Genomic DNA, 23,811 nt, shown 5'->3' on the forward strand with positions numbered 1-23,811 from the left:
GGACGTGAGCTGGGTGGAAATTATATGTTGTGTGTCTAGTTTGTCTGTTTCTATGTCAGCCTAGTGTGGGTTCTCAATCAGAGACAGATGGTAATCGTTGTCTCTGATTGAGACTCATATATAGGAGGCTTGTTTTGTGTTGGGATTTTGTGGGTGTTTGTTACCTGTCTCTGTGTTTGTGTTCTGCACCAGATAGGTCTGTATCGGTTTTGCACATTTGTTATTTTGTATGTTGTTTGTAGTGTTTCACTTGTTCTTAATTAAACATGTTTAACACTAGCCGCGCTGCACTTTGGTCCTCTCCTTCACCCCTGGAAGAAAACCTTTACAATAACATTCCTTGGACCTAGTGCGTGCATGTGGACGGGTGTGCATGGTGGAATAACCATTCTCGAAAGGATAGGTGTGTGTGTGTGTGTGTGTGTGTGTGTGTGTGTGTGTGTGTGTGTGTGTGTGTGTGTGTGTGTGTGTGTGTGTGTGTGTGTGTGTGCATGCCTGTCTGCGTGAACGCTCATGTGTCTGTTACCTTCTCTCCAGAGGATCCGGTCAGTACGAAGGTGGAGAAGACAGGCAGGGAGTATTTGGTCTGGGCCGGCCAGGCCTCGATTGTGGCCCCCATGGGCAGACAGAACAGGGGCACGGACTCAGGCAGGGGGAAAGACTCATAGTCCTCCTCAGGATACCTGCTAAACAAACCTGGAGGGAGGGAGAGGGGAGAGGGAGGGAGTGGGGGAAGGAGAGGGAGAGAAGGGGAGAGGGAGGGAGTGGGGGAAGGAGAGGGAGAGAAGGAGAGGGGGAGGGAGAGAGAGGGAAGGAATGAAAGAGGACGGAAGGAGGGGCGAGGGAGAGAACTCAATAAAGGAGATCACACCTCAATAAAATTTAATGTAGAATGTTTCTATCCTAATGACCCACTAAACAGCTATGAGTTAATGTAGAATGTTTCTATCCTAATGAACCACTAAACAGCTATGGGTTAATGTAGAATGTTTCTATCCTAATGAACCACTAAACAGCTATGGGTTAATGTAGAATGTTTCTATCCTAATGAACCACTAAACAGCTATGGGTTAATGTAGAATGTTTCTATCCTCATGAACCACTAAACAGCTATGGGTTAATGTAGAATGTTTCTATCCTAATGAACCACTAAACAGCTATGGGTTAATGTAGAATGTTTCTATCCTAATGAACCACTAAACAGCTATGAGTTAATGTAGAATGTTTCTATCCTCATGAACCACTAAACAGCTATGGGTTAATGTAGAATGTTTCTATCCTAATGAACCACTAAACAGCTATGGGTTAATGTAGAATGTTTCTATCCTCATGAACCACTAAACAGCTATGGGTTAATGTAGAATGTTTCTATCATAATGAACCACTAAACAGCTATGAGTTAATGTAGAATGTTTCTATCCTAATGAACCACTAAACAGCTATGAGTTAATGTAGAATGTTTCTATCATAATGAACCACTAAACAGCTATGAGTTAATGTAGAATGTTTCTATCCTAATGAACCACTAAACAGCTATGGGTTAATGTAGAATGTTTCTATCCTAATGAACCACTAAACAGCTATGGGTTAATGTAGAATGTTTCTATCCTAATGAACCACTAAACAGCTATGGGTTAATGTAGAATGTTTCTATCATAATGAACCACTAAACAGCTATGGGTTAATGTAGAATGTTTCTATCCTAATGAACCACTAAACAGCTATGAGTTAATGTAGAATGTTTCTATCCTAATGAACCACTAAACAGCTATGGGTTAATGTAGAATGTTTCTATCCTAATGAACCACTAAACAGCTATGAGTTAATGTAGAATGTTTCTATCCTAATGAACCACTAAACAGCTATGGGTTAATGTAGAATGTTTCTATCCTAATGAACCACTAAACAGCTATGAGTTAATGTAGAATGTTTCTATCCTAATGAACCACTAAACAGCTATGGGTTAATGTAGAATGTTTCTATCCTAATGAACCACTAAACAGCTATGGGTTAATGTAGAATGTTTCTATCCTAATGAACCACTAAACAGCTATGAGTTAATGTAGAATGTTTCTATCCTAATGAACCACTAAACAGCTATGGGTTAATGTAGAATGTTTCTATCCTAATGAACCACTAAACAGCTATGGGTTAATGTAGAATGTTTCTATCCTAATGAACCACTAAACAGCTATGGGTTAATGTAGAATGTTTCTATCCTAATGAACCACTAAACAGCTATGGGTTAATGTAGAATGTTTCTATCCTAATGAACCACTAAACAGCTATGGGTTAATGTAGAATGTTTCTATCCTAATGAACCACTAAACAGCTATGAGTTAATGTAGAATGTTTCTATCCTAATGAACCACTAAACAGCTATGAGTTAATGTAGAATGTTTCTATCCTAATGAACCACTAAACAGCTATGAGTTAATGTAGAATGTTTCTATCCTAATGAACCACTAAACAGCTATGAGTTAATGTAGAATGTTTCTATCCTAATGAACCACTAAACAGCTATGAGTTAATGTAGAATGTTTCTATCCTAATGAACCACTAAACAGCTATGAGTTAATGTAGAATGTTTCTATCCTAATGAACCACTAAACAGCTATGAGTTAATGTAGAATGTTTCTATCCTAATGAACCACTAAACAGCTATGAGTTAATGTAGAATGTTTCTATCCTAATGAACCACTAAACAGCTATGGGTTAATGTAGAATGTTTCTATCCTAATGAACCACTAAACAGCTATGGGTTAATGTAGAATGTTTCTATCCTAATGAACCACTAAACAGCTATGGGTTAATGTAGAATGTTTCTATCCTAATGAACCACTAAACAGCTATGGGTTAATGTAGAATGTTTCTATAGTAATGAACCACTAAACAGCTATGAGTTAATGTAGAATGTTTCTATCCTAATGAACCACTAAACAGCTATGGGTTAATGTAGAATGTTTCTATCCTAATGAACCACTAAACAGCTATGGGTTAATGTAGAATGTTTCTATCATAATGAACCACTAAACAGCTATGAGTTAATGTAGAATGTTTCTATCCTAATGAACCACTAAACAGCTATGAGTTAATGTAGAATGTTTCTATCCTAATGAACCACTAAACAGCTATGGGTTAATGTAGAATGTTTCTATCCTAATGAACCACTAAACAGCTATGGGTTAATGTAGATTGTTTCTATCCTAATGAACCACTAAACAGCTATGGGTTAATGTAGAATGTTTCTATCCTAATGAACCACTAAACAGCTATGGGTTAATGTAGAATGTTTCTATAGTAATGAACCACTAAACAGCTATGAGTTAATGTAGAATGTTTCTATCCTAATGAACCACTAAACAGCTATGGGTTAATGTAGAATGTTTCTATCCTAATGAACCACTAAACAGCTATGGGTTAATGTAGAATGTTTCTATCATAATGAACCACTAAACAGCTATGGGTTAATGTAGAATGTTTCTATCATAATGAACCACTAAACAGCTATGAGTTAATGTAGAATGTTTCTATCCTAATGAACCACTAAACAGCTATGGGTTAATGTAGAATGTTTCTATCCTAATGAACCACTAAACAGCTATGGGTTAATGTAGAATGTTTCTATCCTAATGAACCACTAAACAGCTATGGGTTAATGTAGAATGTTTCTATCCTAATGAACCACTAAACAGCTATGGGTTAATGTAGAATGTTTCTATCCTAATGAACCACTAAACAGCTATGGGTTAATGTAGAATGTTTCTATAGTAATGAACCACTAAACAGCTATGAGTTAATGTAGAATGTTTCTATCCTAATGAACCACTAAACAGCTATGGGTTAATGTAGAATGTTTCTATCCTAATGAACCACTAAACAGCTATGGGTTAATGTAGAATGTTTCTATCATAATGAACCACTAAACAGCTATGAGTTAATGTAGAATGTTTCTATCCTAATGAACCACTAAACAGCTATGAGTTAATGTAGAATGTTTCTATCCTAATGAACCACTAAACAGCTATGGGTTAATGTAGAATGTTTCTATCCTAATGAACCACTAAACAGCTATGGGTTAATGTAGATTGTTTCTATCCTAATGAACCACTAAACAGCTATGGGTTAATGTAGAATGTTTCTATCCTAATGAACCACTAAACAGCTATGGGTTAATGTAGAATGTTTCTATAGTAATGAACCACTAAACAGCTATGAGTTAATGTAGAATGTTTCTATCCTAATGAACCACTAAACAGCTATGGGTTAATGTAGAATGTTTCTATCCTAATGAACCACTAAACAGCTATGGGTTAATGTAGAATGTTTCTATCATAATGAACCACTAAACAGCTATGGGTTAATGTAGAATGTTTCTATCATAATGAACCACTAAACAGCTATGAGTTAATGTAGAATGTTTCTATCCTAATGAACCACTAAACAGCTATGGGTTAATGTAGAATGTTTCTATCCTAATGAACCACTAAACAGCTATGGGTTAATGTAGAATGTTTCTATCCTAATGAACCACTAAACAGCTATGAGTTGATAGAGGACTATCCCTCAGTTAATGTATCATGACATGATCATAATCATCATTACATGCAACACTAGGCAGTTCCTGTAGCACTAAGCAGTCGCTGACAGATAATGAAGTCTTTGTTAATTAGGTCTAGTCATTGTCCATAGACACCAATTAGCTACACTTAGGCCTAGCTCAGTAATTACACTATTATGTAGGCCAAACTGTAGGCAGTGTTTTGGACTGGTGAGCACCATGCTGTCCCAAAGAAAGGGAGTCCTTTTCTTACTTGGGTGAAGGATCTCTTTAAGGCTCTAGGAGCGTGTACTGGCATCATTAACAGTGTTTAACCCAGAACACTGTCTGTCTCACAACACACCACAACACGTCTTAACAAGTCTTAACACGCCAGCAGCACATCACTGCAGACTACAGTATGTTCTCATGCACCCTGCCTGGCCCATATCCTCTGGGGACTCTCTCTCTCTCTCTCTCTCTCTCTCTCTCTCTCTCTCTCTCTCTCTCTCTCTCTCTCTCACCCTGCCTGGCCCATATCCTCTGGGATATATCGCTCTCTCTAACTGGCTCATCAGCCAACCAGGGTGAATCTCTGATACATCAGCCAACCAGGGAGAATCTCTGATACATCAGCCAACCAGGGAGAATCTCTGATACATCAGCCAACCAGGGAGAATCTCTGATACATCAGCCAACCAGGGAGAATCTCTGATACACCAGCCAACCAGGGAGAATCTCTGATACACCAGCCAACCAGGGAGAATCTCTGATACACCAGCCAACCAGGGAGAATCTCTGATACATCAGCCAACCAGGGAGAATCTCTGATACACCAGCCAACCAGGGAGAATCTCTGATACATCAGCCAACCAGGGAGAATCTCTGACACACCAACCAACCAGGGAAAATCTCTGATACACCAGCCAACCAGGGAGAATCTCTGATACATCAGCCAACCAGGGAAAATCTCTGATACACCAGCCAACCAGGGAAAATCTCTGATACATCAGCCAACCAGGGAGAATCTCTGATACATCAGCCAACCAGGGAGAATCTCTGATACATCAGCCAACCAGGGAGAATCTCTGATACATCAGCCAACCAGGGAGAATCTCTGATACATCAGCCAACCAGGGAGAATCTCTGATACATCAGCCAACCAGGGAGAATCTCTGATACATCAGCCAACCAGGGAGAATCCCTTCTACCCTGCTGTAAACATTCTAGACTCACCAGCCAACCAGGGAGAATCTCTGATACATCAGCCAACCAGGGAGAATCTCTGATACATCAGCCAACCAGGGAGAATCTCTGATACACCAGCCAACCAGGGAGAATCCCTCCTACCCTGCTGTAAACATCCATGACTCATCACGAGAGCATTTGCATTGAACAACCAAGTAACTGTGGGGGGAAAAAACTACAACCGTTTATCGTCACAATGAACAGTGTAGAGAAAAAATGTGTCCACATTTACTCACTCACCAGAGAGAATCCAACCCCTGTCATAAACATGAATGACTCATCAGCCAACCAGGGAGAATCCAACCCCTGTCATAAACATGAATGACTCATCAGCCAACCAGGGAGAATCCAAACCTGTTATAAACATGAATAACTCACCAGCCAACCAGGGAGAATCCAACCCCTGTCAGTCCCTCTTATTAAATAAAGCTTAAATAAACACATTTTAAAAAGTCAGTGTGAAGCTACCATACTGCAGGACCTTGGACAGTAACTGGGCTCTATGAGGATAGTACTGTTCAACTGTGCCTGACCCTACCAAGAGACAACAGCACATCACGTATATATAGCAGCACACGTAATGCTAATGGCCATTAAACGGGTAGTTGCAGTTCTCGATTGTGGCCGTGTGTATTTTTATTTTTTTTATTTCACCTTTATTTAACCAGGTAGGCTAGTTGAGAACAAGTTCTCTTTTGAAAACTCTGTTTATTAAGTTTTACACACACAGACAAGACAAAGCAATATAAATAATATACTCAACTAGAAAAAAATACAAATAATACATTAAAAAAAAATAGCTTTAAAGATACCATACTTTAGACAAGTTAAACACACCAGGCAGAAGGCTACAAAGGTTAAAGGGCAATCTATAGTATAGGGACAGAGCAACCACCTCACCATTGTTCCTGTAAACAGTCAAGGGATGGGGTGGAGAAATGCAACCACTCACAGACAGTCAAGGCCACAGACCAACCATCCACTGGACCAAAAATGAAAAGTTTACAATGCTTTAAAATAAAAAATGAATAATAATAATTTTATGTAGGCGTGAACGAAATTTAAAAATAAAAATAACTGGGAAAAACAAGCTCACACCTTAGTCTCTGCCCGGGCAAGATGAACAAGGCATCCGCAGGTCACAATCAATAAGCACATCAACCTTAATGCCCCCCCCCCCAGAAAAAACACAGAGAAATGCTCATCCAACCCCTAAGTAAGTCACAGGGGGGTCAAATACAGACTTATTTTGGTTTTAATAGGAATGCCATCAGAGGATGGACTGTTTAAAGTAACACCGGAATGGAGCCCAAGCCTCATTAAACAGTTTGGGGTTCCCACGTGAATTGAATTTAATTTTTTCTAGTTTCAGAGAGCACAACACATCTCTCACCCAATATGTATAAGATGGGGGAGCTGCCATCTTCCAGTTCTGTAGTATTAGCCGTCTAGCTAAAAGAGTTGTATAAGCAACAGTGTCCGACTGGATTCTTGACAGGGGGGTACCTATGGGCAGTACACCAAAAAGGGCTGTAAGGGGAGACGGATCTATAACAGTGTCATATATATCAGAGAAACATTTAAATATTAATTCCCAGAAACCTGACAGTTTATGACAGCCCCAGAACATATGCAACAGTGTGGCTGGTTCTATTTTACATCTGACACAGGTAGGATCAAAATCAGAGAATATTCTTCCAAGTCTGGCCCCAGACCAGTGGATACGGTGAACCACCTTGAATTGAATGAGGCTGTGTCTAGTGCTAAAAGAGGACGAATGCACCCTGCGCAGCACAGATTCCCAGGTGTCTTCCCCAAGTTCCTCCCCCAAATCCTTTTCCCATCGAGTCTTTAAAGGCACCAAAGAAGGGTTCTGTAAGTCATGAATGATTGCATATACATCTGAAATTGTGCCCCTAGGAAGCTTGTTCAGCTCCAAGATGCTCTCTATAGCTGTATTCGCAGGCATATGGGGAAATTCAGGTGTGTTAGCTCTGACAAAGTTCCTAGTCTGGAGATAGCGGAAAAAGTGGGATTGGGGGAGGTTGAACCTTTCCTGTAGCTGAGCAAAAGAGGCAAATGTGTCATCAAAGAATAATTGGGCTAGTGAGGAGAGGCCTAGTGAGTGCCAGATGCCAAAAGCCCCATCATTCAAAGATGGAGGAAATAAAATGTTCTGATTGATTGGGCCTGATAGAGAAAAGCCTCGGAGGCCAAAGGCTAAACGGAACTGATTCCAAATTTTAAGAGACTGCTTTACAATTGGGTTGACACACCTTTTGCCTAGGGACACTGGGAGAGACGAGCACAACACAGAAGAAAGTGCAGCAGGTTTACACGATTCAGACTCCATCTGGACCCAGAGTGGTCTGGGGCCAGTAGGATCAGTCTGCAGCCAGTACAGAAGGGCTCTGAAATTTGCAGCCCAATAGTATGTCTGAAAATTTGGTAGAGCTAAACCCCCCAATGACTTAGGCTTCTGTAAATGTTTTTTACCAATCCGTGGTACCTTGCCATCCCAAATGAAATGCATGAATGTTTGATCCAGTGAAATAAAAAAAGATTTTGGAATAAAAATGGGTAAACATTGAAATAAATATAGAAATTTGGGCAACACACTCATTTTAATGACATTAATCCTTCCGATAAGAGAAAGAGGTAGCGACTTCCAAAAAGTAAAAGATTGTTTCAAACTGTCTGCTAGAGCAACCAAGTTTTCCTGAAACAGATTTGAATATTTCCTTGTCACTTTAACTCCCAAGTAGGTGAATTGATCCCGGACAATCCTAAACTGAGAACTTGTAAAAGAGCACTTTAAAGCAGCCTTGTTTACAGGAAAAAGCTCACTCTTGCCTAGATTCAGCTTGTACCCTGAGATTGATCCAAACCTTTTAAGAACAGATAAGGCGCGTGGCAATGAGGTATCAGGGTTAGAGATAAACAAAAGGAGGTCATCCGCATATAGCGAGACTTTCTGCTCTGAGCCCGTCCTGATTATTCCTTGAATGGCATCATTAGAGCGTAGTGCAATGGCGAGAGGTTCGATTGCCAAAGCAAACAACAAGGGGGAGAGTGGACAGCCCTGTCTGGATCCGCGGTGCAAGGGAAAATAGTCAGAGGACAAGTTGTTAGTCCGTACCGAAGCCATGGGGGAAAAATAAAGAATCTTTATCCACGCAATGAATTTGGGACCAAAGCCAAATCTATAAAGGGTAGCTGTTAGGTAATCCCACTCAACGCGGTCAAACGCTTTTTCTGCATCAAGTGAGACCACTACCTCTGGGTCCTCCGACGCTGGGGAGTACAGTATATTCATAAGGCGCCTAATATTGAAAAACAAATGCCTATTTCTCACAAAGCCAGTCTGGTCAGAGTGTATTACTTGGTGCAGCGAGCCTTCCATACGGATGGCTAAAAGCTTGGCTAGAATTTTGTAATCACAGTTTAAAAGCGAGATTGGGCGATAGGATCCACATTCCAGGGGGTCTTTGTTTTTCTTTAATAGTAATGAAATTGAAGCCTGATAAAGAGTAGGCGGTAGCTTTGAGGTATCAAGGCACTCTGCAAATAGTCGAGACAAGAATGGGCAAAGCAGACCAGAAAACGTCCTGTAAAATTCGGTTGGAAAACCATCCGGACCCGGTGATTTACCACTTTTCATTGCGGACACTGCTGTTGCAATCTCCTCAGGTGTAAATTCTTCTTCTAGACAGTCATGGGTGTCTGTATCAATTGAAGGCATATTCAGGCCATTAAAGAAGGAATCAATCAGCAAAGGGTCTTGAGGGGATTCAGAGGTGTATAGCGCAGAGTAAAATTGTTTGAATTGATCATTGATCTCTTTATGTATAACTGTGGTGGCACCAGACGGGGTCCTTATTTGTGGGATTAAACGTGAGGCCTCAGACTTACGGATCTGATGTGCAAGGAGTTTACTGGCCTTGTCGCCTTGTTCATACACTCTGTACCGAGCTCGCAAGAGTAACTGTTCAGCTTGCCTGGTAGAAAGCTCATCAAATTCAGATTGGAGTAGTTGGCGCTCTTTATGCAGATCAGAGGAAGGAACCGTAGCATACTTCTCATCCAATGTGGCTATGGATTCGCTCAGGTCCCGAAGTCGCTGAGAGCGAACTCTGTTTTGGTTGGCTGTATAAGAGATAATTTGGCCACGTAGGTATGCTTTGAGAGACTCTCATATGGTAGAGCAGGACATACCTGGTGTTGAATTAGTTTCTAGGAATAAGGTGATTTCAGAAGAAATGAAATTGACAAACTCCTTATCTGAGAGTAAAATGGGGTTGAGACGCCATTGATAACACATAGGAGGTCGCTGGGGAAACTCTAGTTCAAGCACTAATGGTGAATGGTCAGAAATAACAATACTCTTGTAAGTACACTGCCGAAGGTTAGGCAGAAGTTTTTTGTCCAAAAAGAAGTAATCAATCCGGGAGTATGTTTGATGGACATGAGAATAAAAGGAATACTGTCTATCTGTAGGATGTAGGAAACGCCAGGCCTCAAACATGGCATATTTCTGAAGAAAGGCTTGAATAAGTAGGGCACATTTAGATGGGCCTGTAGTTGTTCGTGAGGACTTGTCAAGAACTGGGGACATTTTGCAGTTGAAATCCCCCCCTAAAATCAACAAATGAGAATCTAAATTGGGTATAGCAGACAAAAAGGAAGAAATGAAACTTGTGTCATCCCAATTGGGAGCATAAACACTAGCCAACACAAGAGGGGTAGAAAACAGCTTACCGGTTACTATGATGTATCGTCCCTTAGGATCAGCGATAACCTCAGAAGCTACAAAGGGAGTAGCTTTATCAACCAAAATGGCAGCCCCTCTTGATTTACTATGAAAGTTAGAGTGGAACACTTGACCAACCCAGTCCCTACGCATCCTAAAGTGCTCACCAGTCCTCAAGTGAGTCTCTTGTAGAAATGCAATATTTGCATTCAAACCCTTTAAGTGTGTCAACACCCTCTTACGCTTCACTGGGTTATTAACCCCTTTGATGTTCCACGAAATGTACTTGATCGCATTGTTTCGGCCCCTCTGGGCATTCCCGTTATACAACCCTGTCATTAGAGCATAGAATGGAAAAGCAATGAGCGCCCAAAAACCCCAGAATAACTTGTCTCAGAGTAATAATGTACGGTGGTAGATGTTTGGAAAAAGTACAAACAAAAAAAACGAAAAAGACAGAATGACAACATTAGAACTGAACAATTCAACCCCTCCCCCCCCCCCTCCCCCCATCCCAGACAATACCTCCCCAAACGAGGTACAAGCCTAAATAGAACATGTTCTCTTCGCACAGTATGTCTGTGAGAGTGCGGTCTTAAACCTAAACCCACAGTCCCGCTCTTTAAAGTCGCGTTTTGTTAGTGGATCAAACAGCAAAAAAAAAGAGAATCATTTTTTAAATAAAAATAAATAAAAGTGAATCCCTTGTGCAAACGAAATTACAAAAGCACCACTTGTAGATGTATATAATTATATTCCCAGTCTTATAACAGGCATTTGAGAGAGAAAATAAATAAAATAAATAAAATGTATAAAGGCTCTCAGCCGAAGACCTAATTTGAAGTAAGGAAATCGTAGTAAGACAATCAAAAATAATAATAATGATTATTATTATAATAGTTGTCTAGTTGAATGCTGAGACAGCTTACAACCAATACCAAAAAACTACGTGTGCGCAACGTTGAACGCTTGCTGGGCATAAATGACGCTCAGAACTTTTAAAATTTAAGTGAGGACCCCAAAAAACGTGTCGCCTCGGGAAGCATTTACTGTTTACTGGGTCAATGCAAACGGATGCAGTAAACAAATAGCCAAGAATATTTTGAGTCACTGAGACACTATGTAAACAAACTGAATAGGTGAGCAAGACAGCCTAGAAACACAGGAGTAAAGTAAAACCTCAATACAATGAAATTAAAATGACTGAATGCTTGTAAGGCAAGCACACTAGATGATCAAAACATTTAATCACATCAAATAAGCCTGAATGGGTTCGCCAACTCCCCAACTATACAAAATTAGCATGTTGTAGCTAAACATAATTGTACCACAGGTGGGTTACTTACTATCCACAGTTCGCAAGCAACAGTTGCTGAACTATGAGCAAGTTCAAGACTTCTTGATGTGACGTTGAATGTGAGAGAGAGCCTCATCCGGAGATTCAAATGTGTAGTCTTTACCATCATGAGATAGCCATAAACGGGCCGGGAATCGCAGTCCGTACTTCACACCTGGATGGTCCCGAAGTAGTCGCTTGGCCTGCCCGAAAGCTGCGCGCTGCCTGGAAACAGTGGGGGAGTAGTCCTGGTAGATGGAGAAGCTCTGTCCTTGAAAGCTCAGAGTGGTATTGCGGGCTCGTCGGAGAATCTCCATCTTCTCATGGAAAAAGTGCACTCGAAGAATTATGTCACGGGGCCTCTCCCCATCCCGGGGCTTTGGGCGCAGCGACCGGTGGGCACGATCAATCAGGGGCTTTTCATCTAAGGCAAGAACATCCTTCAGCAGCCCAGAAACGAAATCCGTGGCGCGAGGCATTTCCGCTGACTCTGGGACTGATACAAGTCTCAGGTTATTGCGGCGAGAGAATCCCTCTAAACTTACACAGCTCTCCTTCACCTTTTTCAAATCCGCAGCGAGGCGTTTCACGTCAGCCTCCAGGGATGTAGTTAAGTCGGAGACATTTGTAGCGGAGGTCTCCAGTGCTGCAATCGTTGTAGTGTGCGACGCCATTGTTGTTTTGAGTGATGTGATTGCTGGCACCGTCTCGTTCCGCAGGATGGTTAGATCTGCTTTTAAAGTATCAGAAACCTCCTTTATTCGGGCCTCAATCGTATTAACCACCTCCGTTTTCATTTCAACTATCTCAGAGCGTAGTAGTTTGATGGCCTCGAGAATGTTCATTTCAGCGCCGCCAGGCCAAGCCGCCCCCCCGGGTAAAGTGTCAGTCCCCGGGCCGTCAGGCTCAGGAGAGGGCGGTGATGAGAGTGTGTCTTGTAGGCCGGGTTTTCTCAAAGTCATGCTTTTAGCCTTATGTTTCGTCGACATGCTGACATTTGGAAGTAAAGTAGTCTTGGTTTTTACGGGAAGGGATCACCAAAATAATATATGAAAATAAATACGGTTCTGCTGCAAACTTCACATAAACTTTAAAAATACCACGGGAGCAAACGGAAAACACGTCAGTCGCACATGGCGTCCCTCCAATCCCCGAGAACAAGTTCTCATTTGCAACTGCCACCTGGCCAAGATAAAACATAGCAGTGTGAACAGACAACAACACAGAGTTACACATGGAGTAAACAATAAACAAGTCAATAACATGGTAGAAAAAAAAGAGAATCTATATACAATGTGTGCAAAAGGCATGAGGTAGGCAATAAATCGAATAATTACAATTTAGCAGATTAACACTGGAGTGATAAATCATCAGATGATCATGTGCAAGAAGAGATACTGGTGTGCAAAAGAGCAGAAAAGTAAATAAATAAAAGCAGTATGGGGGGTGAGGTAGGTAAATTGGGTGGGTAGTTTACAGATGGACTATGTACAGCTGCAGCGATCGGTTAGCTGCTCGGATAGCAGATGTTTAAAGTTGTTGAGGGAGATAAAAGTCTCCAACTTCAGAGATTTTTGCAATTCGTTCCAGTCGCAGGCAGCAGAGAACTGGAAGGAAAGGCGTCCAAATGAGGTTTTGGCTTTAGGGATGATCAGTGAGATACACCTGCTGGAGCGCGTGCTACGGGTGGGTGTAGCCATCGTGACCAGTGAACTGAGATAAGGCGGCACTTTACCTAGCATAGCCTTGTAGATGACCTGGAGCCAGTGGGTCTGACGACGAACATGTAGCGAGGGCCAGCCGACTAGGGCATACAGGTCGCAGTGGTGGGTCGTATAAGGTGCTTTAGTAACAAAACGGATGGCACTGTGATAAACTGCATCCAGTTTGCTGAGTAGATTATTGGAAGCTATTTTGTAGATGACATCGCCGAAGTCGAGGATCGGTAGGATAGTCAGTTTTACTAGGGTAAGTTTGGCGGCGTGAGTGAAGGAGGCTTTGTTGCGGAATAGAAAGCCGACTCTAGATTTGATTTTGGATTGGAGATGTTTGATATGAGTCTGGAAGGAGAGTTTGCAGTCTAGCCAGACACCTAGGTACTTATAGATGTCCACTTATTCTAGGTCGGAACCGTCCAGGGTGGTGATGCTAGTCGGGCGTGCGGGTGCAGGCAGCGAACGGTTGAAAAGCATGCATTTGGTTTTACTAGCGTTTAAGAGCAGTTGGAGGCCACGGAAGGAGTGTTGTATGGCATTGAAGCTCGTTTGGAGGTTAGATAGCACAGTGTCCAAGGAAGGGCCGGAAGTATACAGAATGGTGTCGTCTGCGTAGAGGTGGATCAGGGAATCGCCCGCAGCAAGAGCAACATCATTGATGTATACAGAGAAAAGAGTCGGCCCGAGAATTGAACCCTGTGGTACCCCCATAGAGACTGCCAGAGGACCGGACAACATGCCCTCTGATTTGACACACTGAACTCTGTCTGCAAAGTAGTTGGTGAACCAGGCAAGGCAGTCATTAGAAAAACCGAGGCTACTGAGTCTGCCGATAAGAATATGGTGATTGACAGAGTCGAAAGCCTTGGCCAGGTCGATGAAGACGGCTGCACAGTAATGTCTTTTATCGATGGCGGTTATGATATCGTTTAGTACCTTGAGCGTGGCTGAGGTGCACCCGTGACCGGCTCGGAAACCGGATTGCACAGCGGAGAAGGTACGGTGGGATTCGAGATGGTCAGTGATCTGTTTGTTGACTTGGCTTTCGAAGACCTTAGATAGGCAGGGCAGGATGGATATAGGTCTGTAACAGTTTGGGTCCAGGGTGTCTCCCCCTTTGAAGAGGGGGATGACCGCGGCAGCTTTCCAATCCTTGGGGATCTCAGATGATACGAAGGAGAGGTTGAACAGGCTGGTAATAGGGGGTGCGACAATGGCGGCGGACAGTTTCAGAAATAGGGGGTCCAGATTGTCAAGTCCAGCTGATTTGTATGGGTCCAGGTTTTCCAGCTCTTTCAGAACATCTGCTATCTGGATATGGGTAAAGGAGAAGCTGGGGAGGCTTGGGCGAGTAGCAGCGGGGGGGGCGGGGCTGTTGGCCAAGGTTGGAGTCGCCAGGAGGAAGGCATGGCCAGCCATTGAGAAATGTTTGTTGAAGTTTTCGATTATCACGGACTTATCAGTGGTGACCGTGTTACCTAGCCTCAGTGCAGTGGGCAGCTGGGAGGAGGTGCTCTTGTTTTCCATGGACTTTACAGTATCCCAGAACTTTTTGGAGTTAGAGCTACAGGATGCAAATTTCTGCTTGAAAAAGCTGGCCTTTGCTTTCCTGACTGACTGTGTGTATTGGTTCCTGACTTCCCTGAACAGTTGCATATCGCGGGGGCTCTTCGATGCTATTGCAGTTCGCCACAGGATGTTTTTGTGCTGGTCGAGGGCAGTCAGGTCTGGAGTGAACCAAGGGCTATATCTGTTCTTGGTTCTGCATTTTTTGAACGGAGCATGCTTGTCTAATATGGTGAGGAAGTAACTTTTAAAGAATGACCAGGCATTCTCAACTGACGGGATGAGGTCAATATCCTTCCAGGGTACCCGGGCCAGGTCGATTAGAAAGGCCTGCTCGCAGAAGTGTTTTAGGGAGCGTTTGACAGTGATGAGGGGTGGTCGTTTGACCGCGGACCCGTGGCGGATACAGGCAATGAGGCAGTGATCGCTGAGATCTTGATTGAAGACAGCAGAGGTGTATTTGGAGGGCAGGTTGGTCAGGATAATGTCTATTAGGGTGCCCATGTTTACGGATTTAGGGTTGTACCTGGTGGGTTCCTTGATGATTTGTGTGAGATTGAGGGCATCAAGCTTAGATTGTAGGACTGCCGGGGTGTTAAGCATATCCCAGTTTAGGTCACCTAACAGAACAAACTCTGAAGCTAGATGGGGAGCGATCAATTCACAGATGGTGTCCAGGGCACAGCTGGGAGCTGAGGGGGGTCGGTAGCAGGCGGCAACAGTGAGAGACTTATTTCTGGAGAGATTAATTTTTAAAATTAGAAGTTCGAACTGTTTGGGCATAGACCTGGAAAGTATGACAGAACTTTGCAGGCTATCTCTGCAGTAGATTGCAACTCCTCCCCCTTTGGCAGTTCTATCTTGACGGAAAGTGTTATAGTTGGGTATGGAAATCCCAGAATTTTTGGTGGCCTTATACACAGTATATGATAAACCATGACAAATGTCTGTTTTAAGACGGGCAATAATATCCTCCTGACTGCGGAGATATTTCACCTCCTGCGTGGTGGTGTGCAGGAGACATATCTTAGACACATATCTTAGGATTTCTACAGATAAATGTAATTTCTCCTCTCCCAGGGACGTTCACTCACCTGCCTTGTAGGCTATGGTGTTGGTCTTGGCCACAGACTTCTTGTAACACAGATAGACCGAGGAACCCCACTGAAAACAGAGATGACACGTGTTGTTTGGATATGAATCACACCACCTTCCAAACACACCGCCGGGAATCAGTTGAGTAATGTGTTGACAAGAGCAGTCCACAGTGACCCTGAATTGTGACAGGTCAGGAGAGGGGACAGTGGAGAGGTCAGGAGAGGGGACAGTGGAGAGGTCAGGGGAGGGGACAGTGGAGAGGTCAGGAGACAGTGGAGAGGTCAGGGGACAGTGGAGAGGTCAGGGGAGGGGAGAGGTCAGGAGAGGGGACAGTGGAGAGGTCAGGGGAGGGGAGAGGTCAGGAGAGGGGACAGTGGAGAGGTCAGGGGAGGGGACAGTGGAGAGGTCAGGAGACAGTGGAGAGGTCAGGGGACAGTGGAGAGGTCAGGGGAGGGGAGAGGTCAGGAGAGGGGACAGTGGAAAGGTCAGGTCAGGGGACAGTGGAGAGGTCAGGTCAGGGGACAGTGGAGAGGTCAGGAGACAGTGGAGAGGTCAGGAGAGGGGACAGTGGAGAGGTCAGGTCAGGGGACAGTGGAGAGGTCAGGGGAGGGGACAGTGGAGAGGTCAGGAGACAGTGGAGAGGTCAGGTCAGGGGACAGTGGAGAGGTCAGGGGAGGGGACAGTGGAGAGGTCAGGAGACAGTGGAGAGGTCAGGGGAGGGGACAGTGGAGAGGTCAGGGGAGGGGACAGTGGAGAGGTCAGGAGAGGGGACAGTGGAGAGGTCAGGAGAGGGGACAGTGGAGAGGTCTGGGGAGGGGACAGTGGAGGGGTCAGGAGAGGGGACAGTGGAGAGGTCAGGAGACAGTGGAGAGGTCAGGGGAGGGGACAGTGGAGAGGTCAGGGGAGGGGACAGTGGAGAGGTCAGGAGAGGGGACAGTGGAGAGGTCAGGAGAGGGGACAGTGGAGAGGTCTGGGGAGGGGACAGTGGAGGGGTCAGGAGAGGGGACAGTGGAGAGGTCAGGAGACAGTGGAGAGGTCAGGGGACAGTGGAGAGGTCAGGAGACAGTGGAGAGGTCAGGGGACAGTGGAGAGGTCAGGAGACAGTGGAGAGGTCAGGGGAGGGGACAGTGGAGAGGTCAGGGGAGGGGACAGTGGAGAGGTCAGGGGAGGGGACAGTGGAGAGGTCAGGGGAGGGGAGAGGTCAGGGGAGGGGAGAGGTCAGGGGAGGGGACAGTGGAGAGGTCAGGGGACAGTGGAGAGGTCAGGGGAGGGGACAGTGGAGAGGTCAGGGGATGGGACAGTGGAGAGGTCTGGGGAGGGGACAGTGGAGAGGTCAGGGGAGGGGAGAGGTCAGGGGAGGGGAGAGGTCAGGGGAGGGGACAGTGGAGAGGTCAGGGGAGGGGACAGTGGAGAGATCAGGGGAGGGGAGAGTGGAGAGGTCAGGGGAGGGGACAGTGGAGAGGTCAGGGGAGGGGAGAGTGGAGAGGTCAGGAGACGGGACAGTGGAGAGGTCAGGGGGAAGGGAGGCAGTAGGGGGTTTGGTAGAGGAGTGTTTTACAGTAGGGGGTTTGGTAGAGGAGCGTTTTACAGTAGGGGGTTTGGTAGAGGAGTGTTTTACAGTAGGGGGTTTGGTAGAGGAGCGTTTTACAGTAGGGGGTTTGGTAGAGGAGTGTTTTACAGTAGGGGGTTTGGTAGAGGAGCGTTTTACAGTAGGGGGTTTGGTAGAGGAGTGTTTTACAGTAGGGGGTTTGGTAGAGGAGCGTTTTACAGTAGGGGGTTTGGTAGAGGAGCGTTTTACAGTAGGGGGTTTGGTTGAGGAGTGTTTTACAGTAGGGGGTTTAGTAGAGGAGTGTTTTACAGTAGGGGGTTTAGTAGAGGAGTGTTTTACAGTAGGGGGTTTAGTAGAGGAGTGTTTTACAGTAGGGGGTTTGGTAGAGGAGCGTTTTACAGTAGGGGGTTTGGTAGAGGAGTGTTTTACAGTAGGGGGTTTGGTAGAGGAGCGTTTTACAGTAGGGGGTTTGGTAGAGGAGCGTTTTACAGTAGGGGGTTTAGTAGAGGAGTGTTTTACAGTAGGGGGTTTGGTAGAGGAGTGTTTTACAGTAGGGGGTTTGGTAGAGGAGTGTTTTACAGTAGGGGGTTTGGTAGAGGAGCGTTTTACAGTAAGGGGTTTGGTAGAGGAGCGTAGCATCCATGTTATCCCTCCCTCCCTCTCTCTCTCTCTCTCTCTCCCTCCCTCCCTCCCTCCCTCCCTCCCTCCCTCCTCCCTCCTTCATCTCACCATACTGCTGTTGAGGTTCTTGTCCACCTTGCAGAAGGTGTGTGGTGGCGTCTCTCCCTTGCCTGGGATGATGACACAGATGTCTGTGACGGCCAGGGCGGCATAGGCCTGGCTCTCCGTGGCGCGGCGATACGTCACGTAGATCCTCTGGGAGGAGGTGGAGCTTATGTTGGCAGGGCGTCCGGAGGGCGTGGTCTGGATGACGTGGCAACCCTGCTTCAACCGCTCCTTCCACTCGTACAGAACACTGGGAGGAGGAGAGGAATCTGTCATTTAGCTACGACCTTAACCCTGACCTCTGACCTCTGACCCTGCTTCAACCGCTCCTTCCACTCATACAGAACACTGTGAGGAGGAGAGGAATCTGTCATTTAGCTACGACCCTAACCCTGACCCTGACCTCTGACCCTGCTTCAACCGCTCCTTCCACTCATACAGAACACTGGGAGGAAAGGAATCTGTCATTTAGCTACGACCTTAACCCTGACCTCTGACCCTGCTTCAACCGCTCCTTCCACTCGTACAGAACACTGGGGGGAGGAGAGGAATCTGTCATTTAGCTACGACCTCTGACCCTGACCTCTGACCCTGCTTCAACCGCTCCTTCCACTCGTACAGAACACTGGGGGGAGGAGAGGAATCTGTCATTTAGCTACGACCTTAACCCTGACCTCTGACCCTGACCTCTGACCCTGCTTCAACCGCTCCTTCCACTCATACAGAACACTGGGAGGAGGAGAGGAATCTGTCATTTAGCTACGACCTTAACCCTGACCTCTGACCCTGACCCTGCTTCAACCGCTCCTTCCACTCGTACAGAACACTGGGAGGAGGAAAGGAATCTGTCATTTAGCTACGACCCTAACCCTGACCTCTGACCCTGACCTCTGACCCTGCTTCAACCGCTCCTTCCACTCATACAGAACACTGGGGGGAGGAGAGGAATTTGTCATTTAGCTACGACCTTAACCCTGACCTCTGACCCTGACCCTGCTTCAACCGCTCCTTCCACTCGTACAGAACACTGGGAGGAGGAAAGGAATCTGTCATTTAGCTACGACCCTAACCATGACCTCTGACCCTGACCCTGCTTCAACCGCTTCCACTCCTTCCACAATATCAGTTGTTTATTCATGAAACCCTAGACCTGTTTTTTTCATTGAAGTTTTTAGGTTTATGTCCCATCCTACATTCTTTAAAAAAAAGTATCACCTAATAGCAGGGACAGCACCATCTAGTGATCAGAACCTGGTAATATCAGGATGTAGGAGGGGACATAAATGACTTCAATGACTCATTTATCTGAACAGGGGGGGTGGACAATCTAATTGACTAAAAATACATGACATAGTATGAAGAAACAATACTCCAAGCAGCAGCTCCATACTACTAGTCAGACATAGAGAACTGATACTTTGTACTCGTTGTTGGGGTGTGGGGGTTCATGGGTGGCTTTTGACACAAAAACAAAGTCTTACTCTTTGTTAGAAAAAAAGTTTGGTCCAAATCGGATGTTGGGTACTATATTTATTGGATATTATATGAATCCTATAAATTAAAATGGCCAATTTGGATGCAATCAATAAGCTTAATTTCTCGAGATCAAATTATATTTCAACAAAATAATGTTGCAGGAATGCTAATCTTATCTTGTTTACAATTACAGAGAAAACGGTCCTGTTGTTGGACGGTGCTGTACCAAGGCTGTCTGAATTGACCAGCCTGTTATAGTTGGGTCTCCTCTCAGTCAGAGATGTGTCTAATTAACCAGCCTGTTATAGTTGGGTCTCTCAGTCAGAGATGTGTTTAATTAACCAGCCTGTTATAGTTGGGTCTCCTCTCAGTCAGAGATGTGTCTAATTAACCAGCCTGTTATAGTTGGGTCTCTCAGTCAGAGATGTGTCTAATTAACCAGCCTGTTATAGTTGGGTCTCTCAGTCAGAGATGTGTCTAATTAACCAGCCTGTTATAGTTGGGTCTCTCAGTCAGAGATGTGTCTAATTAACCAGCCTGTTATAGTTGGGTCTCTCAGTCAGAGATGTGTCTAATTAACCAGCCTGTTATAGTTGGGTCTCTCAGTCAGAGATGTGTTAAATTAACCAGCCTGTTATAGTTGGGTCTCCTCTCAGTCAGAGATGTGTCTAATTAACCAGCCTGTTATAGTTGGGTCTCTCAGTCAGAGATGTGTCTAATTAACCAGCCTGTTATAGTTGGGTCTCCTCTCAGTCAGAGATGTGTCTAATTAACCAGCCTGTTATAGTTGGGTCTCTCAGTCAGAGATGTGTTTAATTAACCAGCCTGTTATAGTTGGGTCTCTCAGTCAGAGATGTGTCTAATTAACCAGCCTGTTATAGTTGGGTCTCTCAGTCAGAGATGTGTCTAATTAACCAGCCAGGTCATATCTACCCCAGGTCATAACTACCCCGGGTCATAACTACCCCGGGTCAGTGAGTGGTGGTTTGTCTACCTACCCCAGGTCAGTGAGTGGTGGTTTGTCTACCTACCCCAGGTCAGTGAGTGGTGGTTTGTCTACCTACCCCAGGTCAGTGAGTGGTGGTTTGTCCCGTCCTCGTCTGTAACACAGGAAGATCTGTGGTGCCATGAGACTTCCGTTGTTCAGGTCAGCTGACAGGCCGGACGGAGTGGATTCCACGCACGTGTACCCAGGAGGCACCTCTTCCCCCAGCGAGCGCATCACCACAGCCACGTCGGTGATGGGCGGCTTGGGTTTGGCCGTCTTGTGGCAGACATCGTGGAAGTGGATCTCCTGCTCCAGTGGCGTGGAGGAGTCTGTCAGACCAGCCAGCACGAAGTAGTCTGCTACACGAGGCCCCTTGTCCTCCATCTCCCATCACTGGGTAGGTCTGGAGGAGAGAGAGATGCAGAGAGAGAGAGAGAGAGAGAGAGAGAGAGAAAGAGAGAGAGAGAAAGAGAGAGAGAGAGAGAGAGAGAGAGAGAGAGAGAGAGAGAGAGAGAGAGAGAGAGAGAGAGAGAGAGAGAGAGAGAGAGAGAGAGAGAGAGAGAGAGAGAGAGAGAGAGAGAGAGAGAGAGAGAAAGTGTGAGAGAGAGAGAGAGAAAAGAAAAAAAAAAAAAAGAAGATTTGTGACCTGTTGCCACAAGAAAAGGGCAACCAGTGAAGAACAAACACCATTGTAAATACAACCCATATTTATGTTTATTTATTTTAACTTGTGTGCTTTAACCATTTGTACATTGTTACAACACTGTATATATATAATATGACATTTGTCATGTCTTTATTGTTTTGAAACTTCTGTATGTGTAATGTTTACTGTTAATTTTTATTGTTTATTTCACTTTTGTATATTATCTACCTCACTTGCTTTGGCAATGTTAACACATGTTTCCCATGCCAATAAAGCCCCTTGAATTGAATTGAATTAAAGAGAGAGAGAGAGAGAGAGAGAGAGAGAGAGAGAGAGAGAGAGAGAGAGAGAGAGAGAGAGAGAGAGAGAGAGAGAGAGAGAGAGAGAGAGAGAAAGTGTGTGAGAGAGAGAGAGAGAGAGAGAGAGAGAATTGAATTGAATTGAGAGAGAGAGAGAGAGAGAGAGAGAGAGAGAGAGAGAGAGAGAGAGAGAGAGAGAGAGAGAGAGAGAGAGAGAGAGAGAGAGAGAGAAAGTGTGTGAGAGAGAGAGAATTGAATTGAATTGAATTGAGAGAGAGAGAGAGAGAGAGAGAGAGAGAGAGAGAGAGAGAGAGAGAGAGAGAGAGAGAGAGAGAGAGAGAGAGAGAGAGAGAGAGAGAGAGAGAGAGAGAGAGAGAGAGAGAATTAGCATGCTACCTACAAAGCACATTGTCCTCCATCTCCCATCCCCACACTCTGGGTCTGCACAGAGAGAGAGTATACACACTACCGGTCAAAAGTTTTACCACATCTACTCATTCAAAGGCTTTTCTTTATTATTACTATTTTCTACGTTGTAGAATAATAGTGAAGACATCAAAACCATGAAATAACACATATGGATACGTGTAGTAACCAAAAAAGTGTTAAACAAATCAAAATATATTTTATATTTGAGATTCTTCAAAGTAGCCACCCTTTGCCTTGATGACAGCTTTGCACACTCTTGGCATTCTCTCAACCAGCTTCATAAGGTTGTCACCTGGAATGCATTTCAATTAAAAGGTGTGCCTTCCTAAAAGTTCATTTGTGGAATTTCTTTCCTTCTTAATGCGATTGAGCCAATCAGTTGTGTTGTGACAAGGTAGGGGTGGTATACAGAAGATGGCCCTATTTGGTAAAAGGCCAAGTCCATATTATGGCAAGAACAGCCATAACACACAGTCATAACACACGCAGCCATAACACACACACACACACACACCATAAACACACACACAAAGCCATAACAATCACACCCTAACACACACACCATAACACACACACACACACACACACACACACACACACACACACACACACACACACACACACACACACACACACACACACACACACACACACACACACACACATCATGGGAAGGGAGAGTGTACTAGGGGAAGGGAGAGTGTACTAGGAGAAGAGTGTACTAGGGGAAGAGAGAGTGTACTAGGAGAGAGTGTACTAGGGGAAGAGAGTGTACTAGGGGAAGAGGGAGTGTACTAGGGGAAGGGAGAGTGTACTAGGTGAAGAGAGAGTGTACTAGGGGAAGAGAGAGTGTACTAGGGGAAGAGAGAGTGTACTAGGGGAAGAGAGAGTGTACTAGGGGAAGAGAGAGTGTACTAGGAGAGAGTGTACTAGGAGAAGAGAGAGTGAACTAGGGGAAGAGAGAGTGTACTAGGGGAAGAGAGAGTGAACTAGGAGAAGAGAGAGTGTACTAGGGGAAGAGAGTGTACTAGGAGAAGAGAGAGTGAACTAGGAGAAGAGAGAGTGTACTAGGAGAGAGTGTACTAGGAGAAGAGAGAGTGAACTAGGGGAAGAGAGAGTGTACTAGGAGAAGAGAGAGTGAACTAGGAGAAGAGAGAGTGAACTAGGGGAAGAGAGAGTGAACTAGGAGAAGAGAGAGTGAACTAGGAGAAGAGATAGTGTACTAGGGGAAGGGAGAGTGAACTAGGGGAAGAGAGAGTGAACTAGGGGAAGAGAGATTGTACTAGGGGAAGAGAGAGTGAACTAGGGGAAGAGAGAGTGTACTAGGGGAAGAGAGAGTGAACTAGGGGAAGAGAGAGTGTACTAGGGGAAGAGAGAGTGAACTAGGGGAAGAGAGAGTGTACTAGGGGAAGAGAGAGTGTACTAGGAGAAGAGAGAGTGTACTA

General features: G+C 44.8%; 1 protein-coding gene across 6 annotated transcripts in view; it reads right to left on the bottom strand.

The window, feature by feature from the left end:
• LOC139575519 (C-myc promoter-binding protein-like) overlaps positions 1–23,811 on the bottom strand; it is a 252,682-nt gene that overhangs the window by 186,568 nt on the left and 42,303 nt on the right. For all 6 annotated transcript variants that reach the window (XR_011674965.1, XM_071400535.1, XM_071400533.1 and 3 more), the window contains exons 2-5: positions 21,069–21,395; positions 18,532–18,778; positions 16,250–16,319; positions 527–696 (exon numbers count right to left, since the gene is read on the bottom strand). Coding sequence is in view for 5 of the 6 variants with exons in the window: in XM_071400535.1 (XP_071256636.1) it covers positions 527–696; positions 16,250–16,319; positions 18,532–18,778; positions 21,069–21,376 (795 nt within the window). In the remaining variant the exon portion in view is untranslated. The remainder of the gene's footprint in view (positions 1–526; positions 697–16,249; positions 16,320–18,531; positions 18,779–21,068; positions 21,396–23,811) is intronic.

The sequence above is a fragment of the Salvelinus alpinus genome, chromosome 5, assembly GCF_045679555.1.
Source record: "Salvelinus alpinus chromosome 5, SLU_Salpinus.1, whole genome shotgun sequence".
Classification (NCBI taxonomy): Eukaryota; Metazoa; Chordata; class Actinopteri; order Salmoniformes; family Salmonidae; genus Salvelinus; species Salvelinus alpinus.